Below are 12,672 nucleotides of genomic sequence, written 5' to 3'. Positions count from 1 at the left end.
TCAATACCGTTGATGGATGAGCTGCTTGGGAAGCTGCCGTGTGTTTGGCGCTGCGCAGCAGTATTGGGAATATCATCTGGGAGGCAATCTTACAAGCTCATTAGAATGGGATCAGCAGAGAGGTTGCGGTGAGCTCAGCAGCAGCGAGGCAGACGAGGGGGAATCAGAGACTCCGGGACAGAAGAATGAGTGAGAGTTGGGGACTCAGAGAGACCCAGAGGCCCAGAGCTGAAAAATAAGCAGCAGCAGGAACATCAGCAGAAAATACCCTGTTCCACCCCATCAACCCCCTGAGAGCCAGGCACAGGGATCTTACTTACTCTCTCACTCAAAGAAAAGTGACTCATGACTTCTATGTGATTGTCCATGCCAATGCTAATGTCTCCTTCATGTCTCCTCTAAAACATTATAGCAATTACAGCAATTATGGTTTGCATTTTTTATCCAACCCCCATTGCCTATACTGTATTTGGACCATAGAGATCTCAACGTTGTATCTGTGCCAATTATGGCATCTGTGAAGTTATGGAGAGTGCCTTTGTGGCTATCTCCATTTTAAAGTAGTTAAGTGTAAAGCTATCTGCAATGCTGGAGTCTGGAATCAAATCTTGTGTCATTCATTTATTGTGGCCACAAGATGGCGGTCATATAGTTTAAAGCCATTTACAAAGTAGGCAAACCAATTTGAAGAAGACAATGCTCTGATCATTGGCTGATCACTCCCAACCCATAGGAATCCCCACTCAGATGACTACTTTAAAATGACGGAAACCCTCAATGATAATGTCCATGCAAAAAAAAATGCTTATTTACATGTAATGATCTTTATACAGCTCTATGATTTTTACTGGTCTTTTGATGACAATGTAATAAAAGTTTAGCTTTTGAATCATGCATCCATGTTTCCCATAGACTCTATCTCCTGAACATACTCTCTCTCTTCTCTCTCCCCCAGCTGTATGCCTGGTGTTGGGCTGTATAATCTTTCCAGATGGCTGGGATGCAGAGGTGGTGCGGGACCTGTGTGGGGAAGAGACGGGGAAGTATACCCTGGGTAACTGCTCTGTCCGCTGGTCTTACATCCTTGCTATTATCGGCATCCTGGACGCCCTGATCCTCTCCTTCCTGGCCTTCGTCCTGGGAAACAGACAGAACAACATGTTCCTGGAGGAACGCAAGGCTGACAACAATAAAGGTGAGGGATGGATTAGACCAAGACAAGACTGCATCTGAAAGGGCACCATTTTCTCTACATAATGCACTTCTTTTAACCAGGACCCATTGGGTTCTGGCTAAAAGCAGTTCCTTCGGGAATAGGGTGCCATTTCAGACGCAAACAAGCATTGACCAAAACACATCATATCTATAATTAATCCACATTGGTTTCCAAAATCAGATAGATTTTCCTGTATACTTATGAGATAGATTGCATAACCTGCTCTGATAGTTGACATGATTTCTGAATGATAAAATATTACATCTGGTATTGTTATTAAGTCGATCAGTCTAGCTTATTGCACTCACCGTGAAACTGCATGGATGAGGGTAGGAATGTCCACCAGAGTCTGTTCTCACTGTTTGCACAAGATTGCATCAGACTGGTCGGATCATATTGAGTTATCAGAGCGGAGAGATGTTCTTTCAGGGGACCTTTGAAGAGATTGATGTCAGAATCTTATATGAAGTGTTCTAAAACTCACTGTCACCATTATGACAGAAAAGTAATAGACCCCTCATGAAGTTAACTGTCAGATCAGAGGATTACACTGTTTGGTAGGGAAATGCCAAAGTATCGTGAATTCTTTATACTATACTCCTATGGTGGTTTCCATGGTTACTCACCAGCTTTCAGTGGGATATGCCAGTATCTATATATCATCTGCAGTGTCTCGCTCACCACTCATCTGATTAACCCTGCACTAACTCACCGATAGAGATTATACTGTGTGTAATATTGTATGTGCTGTAACAGAATGTGTATATTTGACCCCCTTATTTACAACAATATTTTACTTTCTTCTCGCAGATTTTGCTGTGTCCGGGGTAAGTGACTTCGTAAGTGAACAGTACACAGTGTCATGGCTTCGTGCATGGTGCAGTTATTGTCTAAATTGATCAGTGTGTTTGTCCCATTAGTCCCATCTTGTATAATATGTGTTTGGCTGAATGAGTTCAAAGCACTGTCTGGTTCTGTATTGTAATACATTGCTATATAATTGGTATTATTTCAATTTCCTTACATGATGCACTGCTGTGATACTTTTTGTTATTGCCCTTAGATTGAGGTCCGGGACAGAAGAAGCGACCCAAGGTATGTTGGAGTCCAGCGGTTGTACTGATGGGATCTTTACCGTGGATGACCACCTCTCCTCTACTCCCTGCCATCCAGTCATCCGGCTATATGTGCAGACCACATGTATAGATGTAGGATCTTAATTTGAGCCAGTTTGCTACAGTAGGGAAATGTGAATTATTTTGTGGATAATAAAAAATTGACATTTTTGTAGGGGCTTGATCCATTTTTTTGTAAGGGAAAATCAAGTCTGAAATTTCAACGTGGAAGTAACAAACTTCAGAAGTCTTTTTAAACCTCAGATACACTACAAGTTTAATGTTTACTGCATTGCAAGAAAGTTCTCCTGCAACAAGGTGATCAAATGAAGAGCCTACATCTGTACAGCATTCAGTGTTATAAAACTGGGAGAAACTATATTTTACGAAGGCGCTATGATGTTGTAAAGTGCATTAACAATACTTTAAAAAAATGACAGTATTTGTAAATATTATGTGTCCAAAAGGAACTATATATTGCAGCTTTACAGAAATCGACATCTCTGGGAATCTATGTACTGTACATACAAAGTAATGTATACAGTATATTGGTACTGGTACATTGGGCAAAAAAACAAGATCATCCAACAATGAAAATGTTGTTCAGTGTATTTCTACCCATTGCATAACGATTTGAGTAAAGGGTAGAATAAAGTAGAACAAAACAAATATTTTGTAAACGTTTAATATACCCTATAAAACTAAGCTTTTGGTGTTTCTTTTTGAAGGCATTTACTGTAAACAGTGAAAATTTGAGAATAATTTTTGAAATTATTAAACTGAAACAGGGTAGATTAAAGAAATGATCCAGTAGATAGATGACGGGAAAACGTCATATTTGGCACTAATCTCTCAGAAGGAAGCCCTGTATGCTGCATTCTCTAGGCACTGAGACACTCGGGCCACAGGTCTCCACCATACCGTCCAAACTGGCCTTCTACGGCACATTGCAGTGACTAACACAAACTGTGCCAGGCTGCCAGCCCAGATGGGCTTTCAGTGGGCCTGTGTGTAATTCACCTTAACACCCCACAATGGAAAAAGTATCCTGGTAAAAATCTATGTAGAGGCAGGATTTCTACTAACTTTTAAAAGGAATATTTTCAAATGGTATCTAGTGAAGGACTACACATTTGTACTTATTGTCCATCATCTTTGCTACATTGTATACAGTTATTGTAAATTGAGAAGCTATGTAAGTTTTTAGGTGGCAGCCGATCCTCAGGAAGCTGTACTGTAAGACAGCAATTACTGTACACTGATTCAAACACTATTGTTCCTCCAGAATAGAGCCTTGGGTCTGATGAGACACTTCAAGATTTCAAGCATAGCTTTTGTGACCCAATGAGCAGACAAACCTTAACCCAATGAGCAAACTACTGTACCTTTAGGTGTATATGGTACTCCATAATACAGATGGGATACATAACCAGTGACTCCGATGTTTTATTCTGGCTCCAAAGTAGCTCTGTCCTGTCTTTGTCCCATCACTGAACTCAGTGGGAGGGCTCTTTAAATAGCAGGCAACTAACAGAGTCAAGGAGAAGAGACACTGGGGATAGACACAGTAATAAGAATATACATAATCTAAAAAGATTTTAGATATTGGTCTCAATCAGTTCCTACTTTTTAAAATATCTTACCCACAAAAATGTTGCCAAAATATGTTGCCATCATTTGAAAAACATATCAATGATAACTGGCGTATTGTTTTTGTATATTGAAGTATAATACTGTATATGTGATTGTTGAGTATTTCTGCTCACATTTTAGTTGTATGTGCTATTGAATGAAGCAGTAATGTACTGTGAGACTTTCACAGAAAATGTGATGATGATCATTCAGTCACTCACTTTGTAAGGCAACACTTATTGATAGAGTGATGGTCCAACAACAAAAACAACAACTACAACAGCATCAAATAAGAGTTTCCATTGTCTAATGACTGTCCATATATATAAATGTGTCAAAATCCTGTAGCCTGCATTCGGAAAGTATTCAGACCCCTTGACTTTTTCCACATTTTGTTACATTACAGCCTTATTCTAAAATGTATTTAATTGTTTTTCCCTCAATCTACACACAATACCCTATAATGACAAAGCAAAAACATGATTTTATACATTTTTGCAAATGTATAAAAAATAAAAGTTGAAGTATGACATTTACATACAGTTGAAGTCGGAAGTTTACATACACCTTAGCCAAATACATTTAAACTCAGTTTTTCACCATTCCTGACATTTAATCCTAGTAAAAATTCCCTGTCTTAGGTCAGTTAGGATCACTACTTTATTTTAAGAATGTGAAATGTCAGAATAATAGTAGAGAGAATGATTTATTTCAGCTTTTATTTCTTTCATCACATTCCCAGTGGGTCAGAAGTTTACATACACTCAATTAGTATTTGGTAGCATTGCCTTGAAATTGTTTAACTTGGGTAAAACGTTCCGGGTAGCCTTCCACAAACTTCCCATAATAAGTTGGGTGAATTTTGGCCAATTCCTCCTGACAGAGCTGGTGTAACTGAGTCAGGTTTGCAGGCCTCCTTGCTCGCACACGCTTTTTCAGTTCTGCCCACAAATGTTCTATGGGATTGAGGTCAGGGCATTGTGATGGCCACTCCAATACCTTGACTTTGTTGTCCTTAAGCCATTTTGCCACAACTTTGGAAGTATGCTTGTGGTCATTGTCCATTTGGAAGACCAAGCCTTAACTTCCTGACTGATGTCTTGAGATGTTGCTTCAATATATCCACATAATTTTCCTGCCTCGTGATGCCATCTATTTTGTGAAGTGCAGCAGTGCCTACTTCAGCAAAGCACACCCACAACATGATGCTGCCACCCCCGTGCTTCACGGTTGGGATGGTGTTCTTTGGCTTGCAAGCCTTCCCCTTTTTCCTCCAAACATAACGATGGTCATTATGGCCAAACAGTTCAATTTTTCTTTTTAAAGAAGGATTTTTCTTCCCATGGGAAGTTGTAAACCATAGTCTGGCTTTTTATGTTGATTTCGCAGCAATGGTTTCTTCCTTGCTGAGTGGCCTTTCTGGTTATGTCGATATAGGACTGGTTTTACTGTGGATATAGATAATTTTGTGCCTGTTTCCTCCATCACCTTCACAAGGTCCTTTGCTGTTGTTCTGGGATTGACTTGCACTTTTTGCACGAAAGTACGTTCATCTCTAGGATACAGAACGCGTCTCCTTTCTGAGCGGAATGATGGCAGTGTGGTCCCATGGTGTTTATACTTGCGTACTATTGTTTGTACAGATGAACGTGGTACCTTCAGGCGTTTGGAAATTGCTCCCAAGGATGAACCAGACTTTTTTAGGTCTACAATGTTTTTTCTGAGGTTTTGGCTGATTTCCTTTGATTTTCCCATGATGTCAAGCATGAGTGTGAAGGTAAGTCTTGAAATACATCCACAGGTACACCTCCAATTGACTCAAATTATGTCAATTAGCCTATCAGAAGCTTCTAAAGCCATGACATCATTTTCTGGAATTTTTATGCATGCACAGTCATCTTAGTGTATGTTAGCTTCTGACCTACTGGAATTGTGATACAGTGAATTATAAGTGTAATAATCTGTCTGTAAACAATTGTTGGAAAAATGACTTGTGTCATGCACAAAGTAGATGTCCTTACCGACTTGACAAAACTATTTTTTTATTTCTATTTGACCTTTATTTAACTTGGCATGTCAGTTAAGAACTCATTATTATTTTCAATGATGGCCTAGGAACAGTGGGTTAACTGCCTTGTTCAGGGGCAGAATGACAGATTTGTACCTTGTCAGCTCGAGGATTCGATCTTGCAACCTTTCAGTTTCTAGTCTAACACTCTAACCACTGTGCTACGCTGCCAAAACTATAGTTTGTTAACAAGAAATGTGTGGAGTGGTTGAAAAGCGAGTTTAAATGACTCCAACCTGAGTGTATGTAAACTTCTGACTTCAACTGTAAGTATTACTCAACACTTTGTTGAAGCACCTTTAGCAGCGAGTACAGCCTCAAGTCTTCTTGGGTATAATGCTACAAGCTTGGCACAACTGTATTTGAGGAGTTTCTCCCATTTTTCTCTGCAGATCCTCTCAAGCTCTGTCAGGTTGGAAGGGGAGCGTCACTGCACAGCTATTTTCAGGTCTCTCCAGAGATATTAGATCGGGTTTAAGTCTGGGCTTTGAATGGGCCACTCAAGGGCATTCAGAGACTTGTCCCGAAGCCACTCCTGTGTTGTCTTGGCTGTTTGCTTAGGGTCGTTGTCCTGTTGGAAGGTGAACCTTCTCCCCAGTCTGAAGTCCGGGTTGCTCTGGAGCAGGTTTTCATCAAGCATCTCTCTGTACTTTGCTCCGTTCATCTTTCCCTTGATCTGACTAGTCTCCCAGTCCTTGCCTCTGAAAAACCTCCCCACAGCATGATGCTGCCACTACCATTCTTCACCGTAGGGATGGTGCCAGGTTTCCTCCAGACGTGACGCTTCGCATTCAGGCCAAGCGGGCTGTCATGTGCCTTTTACTGAGGAGTGGCTTCATCCTGGCCACTCTACCATAAAGCCTGATTGGTGGAGTGCTGGAGAGATGGTTGTACTTCTGGAATGTTCTCAAATCTCCACAGAGGTACTCTGGAGCTCTGTCAGAGTGAGAGTGATCATAGGGTTCTTGGTCACCTCACAGACCAAGCACCCTTCCCTAGATCTGTGCCTCGACCCAATAGTGTCTCGGAGCTCTACAGACAATTCCTTTGACCTCATGGCTTGGTTTTCCTCTTGCATGCACTGCCAATCGTGGGACCTTAAATAGACAGGTGTGTGCCTTTCCAAATCATGTCCAATCAATTGAATTTACAACAGGTGGACTCCAATCAAGTTGTAGAAACATCTCAAGGATGATCAAAGGAAATAAGATGCACCTAAGCTCACATTTTGAGTCTCATAGCAAAGGGTCTGAATACTTATGTAAATAAGGTATTTCTGTTTTTTATTTTGAATATATTTGCAAAAATGTCAAAAATAAATTATATATTTTTTATTTAATCCATTTTAGAATAAGGCTGTAACGTAACGAAATCTGAAAAAAGGTAAGGGGTCTGAATAGTTTCTGAATGCACTGTACAGTGCCCTCTGTAATTGTTGGGACAGTGAAATATTGTTTTCTTCTATTGGCTCTTTACTCCAGTACTTTGGATTTGAAATGATACATGTTAAAGTGCAGACTGTCTGCTTTAATTTGAGGGTATTTAAAACGTGAATATTTGAATATTTCAGTATTTGAATACTGAATAAGGATGAGTGAGAACGTTACATATGCACAAATATCATAACCCCCCCCAAAAATGCTAACCTCCCCTGTTATTATAATGGTGAGAGGTTAGCATGTCTTGCGGGTATGATATTTTAGCGTCTGTAACCTCATCATTATTCACAATTAATTCAGGACTATCCATAATCATGGCAGCATCCACATTAATGTAGAAGTGTTAAGAACATATCATATTCTTATTTACAATAAAAATGACTCCAAAATGACACAATACATTATTCTATTGGGCACAAAATAATCTGAAACACAACTAAAACAAACAGCAAATGCATCTAACAAAGTTTGTAGAATCACAAGCTTGGTGTAATCATTGCGTGCTAGGAATTTGGGACCAAATACTAAACTTTTGACTACTTTAATACACATAAGTTAATTTGTCCCAATACTTTTGGTCCCCTAAAATGTGCTGTAATTTCTAAACTCGACATGGATGAAAATACCCTCATGTCAAAGCTGACAGTCTGCAATGTAACCTCAGAGGCATTGTATAAATCAAATCCAAAGTGCTGGAGAGCAAAGCCAAAACAACAAAATATATTGTTACTGTCCCAATAAATAAGGCACTGTATCTGAAATGTTGAAGTCAAATGTGTGAATAAAGTTCAAATTCGCCATCTGACATTACTGTTATAAAGTATTTGGAGAAGGTCAAATAAATGTGCTTTACTTACAGAGGAGGCTAGTCTTGATTTGTTCAGGAGCTGCTGATCCTTATCCTGATAACACGTGTTGGAAAGGGGCAGTGTACAGAGCATCATGTCACCAAGGAGGAATTCAAGGCCATAGAGAATGGAGTCTCCTAGGATGGCATTGAGAAGAGAGCCTCACAAATTCTCACTCTTGTCATAACAGTCCATCATCAGTCTGGTCTTCACTGTGTGGTCCTCTGACCTACCTACCACAGTTGGCCTACTATCAGAGAAAAATGGGATAAGTCAACACAGCCCTGCCACATCAATATTGGCAATTACACAATAGATGGAAGCAGAGCAATCATAGGCCCATTTACAATAGGTAAAACAAGACGATGTTTGCCTCACATTCCAGCATGACTGACGACAAAAGACACCAGCCTGACGTTGATGTGACCGCAGCAGTTGTCTTAGTGGTTGTGGTGTTTGTTGGTCTGGGTTGAGGGGTGACTGGTGGTAAGCGGGAATACAGACTTCTCTGTTTCCAGTTGGCCTGTCAGATCGCCACCACATGATCCAGTCACTTAGACTCTGGGACCATTTGTTATCCTTTCTCTCAAAGCAAGCTTTGCTGACTGGCTAGGTAGCCTGGTGGAAGACAGACATAAACACAGCAGAAAAAGAAACGTCCTCTCACTGTCAACTGCGTTTATTTTCAGCAAACTTAACATGTGTAAATATTTGGATGAACATAACACGATTTAACAACTGAGATTTAAACTGAACAAGTTCCACAGACATGTGACTAACAGAAATGCAATAATATGTCCCTGAACAAAGGGGGGGGGGGGTCAAAAGTAACAGTCAGAATCTTGTGTGGCCAACAGCTGCATTAAGTACTGCAGTGCATCTCCTCCTCATGGAATGCACCAGATTTGCCAGTTCTTACTGTGAGATGTTACCCCACTCTTCCACCAAAGCACATTTCTGGGGGGAATGGCCCTAACCCTCACCCTCCGATCCAAAAGGTCCCAGACAAGCTCAATGGGATTGATATTGGGGCTCTTCGCTGGCCATGGCAGGACACTGACATTCCTGTCTTGCTGGAAATCCCGCACAGAATAAGCAGCATGGCTGGTGGCATTGTCATGCTGGAGGGTCATGTCAGGATGAGCCTGCAGGAAGGGTACCACATGAGGGCAGAGGATGTCTTCCCTGTAACGCACAGCATTGAGCCTGCCTGCAATGACAACAAGCTCAGTCCAATGATGCTATGACACACCGCCCCAGACCATGATGGACCCTCCACCTCCAAATCGATCCCGCTCCAGAGTACAGGCCTCGGCGTAACGCTCATTCCTTCGACGATAAACGCGAATCCGACCATCACCCCTGGTGAGACAAAACCGCGACTCGTCAGTGAAGAGCACTTTTTGTCAGTCCTATCTGGTCCAGCTATGGTGGGTTTGTGCCCATAGGCGACGTTGTTGCCGGTGATGTCTGGTGAGGACCTACAAGCCCTCAGTCCAGCCTCTCTCAGCCTATTGCGGACAGTCTGAGCACTGATGGAGGGATTGTGCGTTCCTGGTATAACTCGGGCAGTTGTTGTTGCCATCACAGCACCGATCCTGTGCAGGTGTCTGCCACTGCGAGGACGATCAGCTGTCCGTCCTGTCTCCCTGTAGCGCTGTCTTAGGCGTCTCACAGTACGGACATTGCATTTTATTGCCCTGGACATCTTTCTTTTGGTGTTTTTCAGAGTCAGTAGAAAGGCCTCTTTAGTGTCCTAAGTTTTCATAACTGTGACCTTAATTGCCTACCCTCTGTAAGCTGTTATTTTACTAGGCAAGTCAGTTAAGAACAAATTCCGGAACCTTCCGGTTACTTGTCCAACACTCTAACCACTAGGCTACCCTGCCACATGAGTGGAAGAAATAAGACATTATTTAGTAGGCCTACATTCTGATATGTTTTTTTCTGGAAATGACCACAAAAGCATATACAGTACATGAATTGTATTGTTTCATCATTTCCTGAATTGGTTTCTCGCCTGGCATAAATGTTGAAGCCTATGACAATGAAGGATCTACCACACTGCATTATGTTTTTATTGCAGTCTCAAGCCATATGTACTGTAAAAAATATGCACAGACAAGTACAACATTTTCCCTTAGAAATCATACTATGCTTACAGTAGCCTACATAGTGTTGATCCACTCATTTATGCAAGCCCTTACAATTACTGTAATAAGTGCAATAAATGCAACACAGCTCTATTAACTACTTCCTGACAGTTAAACTGTTTCAGACAGGTGAGGTAACTAATGTAGTTCTCACTCCATTCAAAGCCACTCTCCCATTTATTAACTGTCTCTGAACACCCTCAGTATCCATGACCATTAAAACGTTGTGGAAGTTTAGTTTTCCTCAACAACATAACCCAGTCTCTCCTTGGCGAAGTCATGGCGTCGACTCGAGACGTTCTCATCCAGATAGACCTACGCAGGCTGCCTCTGTCACCAAGTCATAATGACGCACCTAGAGTCGTATAGTAGACATTGCTCCTTGTGTGGGTGTAATGTGCTGTGTGTGTGTGTGTTTGTCTGCACGTGCGTACGTGCATGTGTGTGTTGCGTGCGGGTGTGCATGTGCATGTGCATGAAAGAAAGTGGGAAAGAGGGAGCAAAAGACAGAGAAAGAAATAATCTCCATCCTAGAAACACTCTGTGATGAACCACAGTATGCCATGACAGCAGGAAGGATAGCCACAGGAAACCCAGATGATCAGAGGAAACCCAGTATGAAAAAAGTATGAAAATGTATGCACTCGCTCTGGATAATCATCTGCTAAATTAATAAAATGTAAATGTAAAATGTAATGACCGACGTTTCACTTATATATGTGCTCCTGTCGTGGATGTGGATTAAGGCAGCCCCCCGCACCTCTCCAATTCGGAGGGGTTGGGTTAAATGCGGAAGACACATTTCAGTTAAAGGCATTCAGTTGTACAACTGACTAGGTATCCCCCTTTCCCGTTCCCTTCACCCACACAGAGCAGAGCAGAGGGGACTTGTAGACACCACATGGGCCAATATTAATATTTACAGGGATGCTTTGTTAACTAGCCAAACCCAAATACCCTGAAACAAAAGGTGAAGGGAGAGTGGAAGAAGGAAAAGCAGATCTGTTGAATCTGAAAATTAATCTTGATGGTTGTACAGTCATCTTAAATAAAACTGTGAGGTACCTCGGCGTTACTCCGGACCCTGATCTCTCTTTTGACAAACAATCAAGACTGTTTCAAGGACAGCTTTTTCCATCTACGTAACATTACAAAAATCAGAAGCTTTCTGTCCAAAAATGATGCAGAAAATGTATCCATGCTTTTGTTACTTCTAGGTTAGACTACTGCAATGCTCTACTTTCCGGCTACCCGGATAAAGCACTAAATAAACTTCAGTTGCTAAATACGGCTGCTAGAATCCCGACTAGAACCAAAAAATCTGATCATATTACTCCCTACACTGGCTTCCTGTTAAAGCAAGGGCTGATTTCAAGGTTTTACTGCTAACCTACAAAGCATTACATGGCCTTACTCCTACCTATCTTTCCGATTTGGTCCTGCCATACATACCTACACGTACGCTACGGTCACAAGACGCAGGCCTCCTAATTGTCCCTAGAATTTCTAAGCAAACAGCTGGAGGCAGGGCTTTCTCCGATAGAACTCCATTTTTATGGAATGGTCTACCTACCAATGTGAGAGACGCAGACTCGCTCTCAACCTTTAAGTCTTTACTGAAGACTCATCTCTTCAGTGGGTCATATGATTGAGTGTAGTCTGGCCCAGGAGTGTGAAGGTGAACGGAAAGGCTCTGGAGCAACGAACCGCCCTTGCTGTCTCTGCCTGGCCGGTTCCCCTCTTTCCACTGGGATTCTCTGCCTCTAACCCTATTACAAGGGCTGAGTCACTGGCTTACTGGTGCTCTTCCATGCCGTCCCTGGGAGGGGTGCGGCACTTGAGTGGGTTGAGTCACTGACGTGATCTTCCTGTCTGGGTTGGCGCCACCCCTTGGGTTGTGCCGTGGCGGAGATCTTTGTGGGCTATATTCGGCCTTGTCTCAGGATGGTAAGTTGGTGGTTGAAGATATCCCTCAAGTGATGTGGGGGCTGTGCTTTGGCAAAGTGGGTGGGGTTATATCCTTCCTGTTTGGCACTGTCCAGGGGTATCATCGGATGGGGCCACAGTGTCTCCTGACCCCTCCTGTCTCAGCCTCCAGTATTTATGCTGCAGCAGTTTATGTGTCGGGGGGCTAGGGTAAGTGTATTATATCTGGAGTACTTCTCCTGTCTTGTCCGGTGTCCTGTGTGAATTTAAGTTTG

General features: G+C 42.0%; 1 protein-coding gene across 2 annotated transcripts in view; it reads left to right on the top strand.

Annotated features, from left to right (window-relative positions):
• LOC110491907 (LHFPL tetraspan subfamily member 3 protein-like) overlaps positions 1-8,328 on the top strand; it is a 25,860-nt gene extending 17,532 nt beyond the window's left edge. Inside the window, exons 2-4 of one of the 2 annotated variants that reach the window (XM_021565740.3) lie at positions 956-1,195; positions 2,027-2,055; positions 2,280-8,328. In XM_021565740.3, coding sequence (XP_021421415.1) covers positions 956-1,195; positions 2,027-2,055; positions 2,280-2,339 — 329 coding nt within the window. In that variant the 3' untranslated portion in view covers positions 2,340-8,328. The remainder of the gene's footprint in view (positions 1-955; positions 1,196-2,026; positions 2,056-2,279) is intronic. The other variant, XM_021565741.3, reaches the window with a different exon arrangement.
• Positions 8,329-12,672: the final 4,344 nt, after the last annotated feature.

The sequence above is a fragment of the Oncorhynchus mykiss genome, chromosome 16, assembly GCF_057628025.1.
Source record: "Oncorhynchus mykiss isolate SJ-2025 chromosome 16, ASM5762802v1, whole genome shotgun sequence".
NCBI classification, from domain to species: Eukaryota; Metazoa; Chordata; class Actinopteri; order Salmoniformes; family Salmonidae; genus Oncorhynchus; species Oncorhynchus mykiss.
The sequence above is the reverse complement of the archived record's forward strand: the minus strand, read 5'-3'. Positions and strand labels throughout refer to the sequence as shown.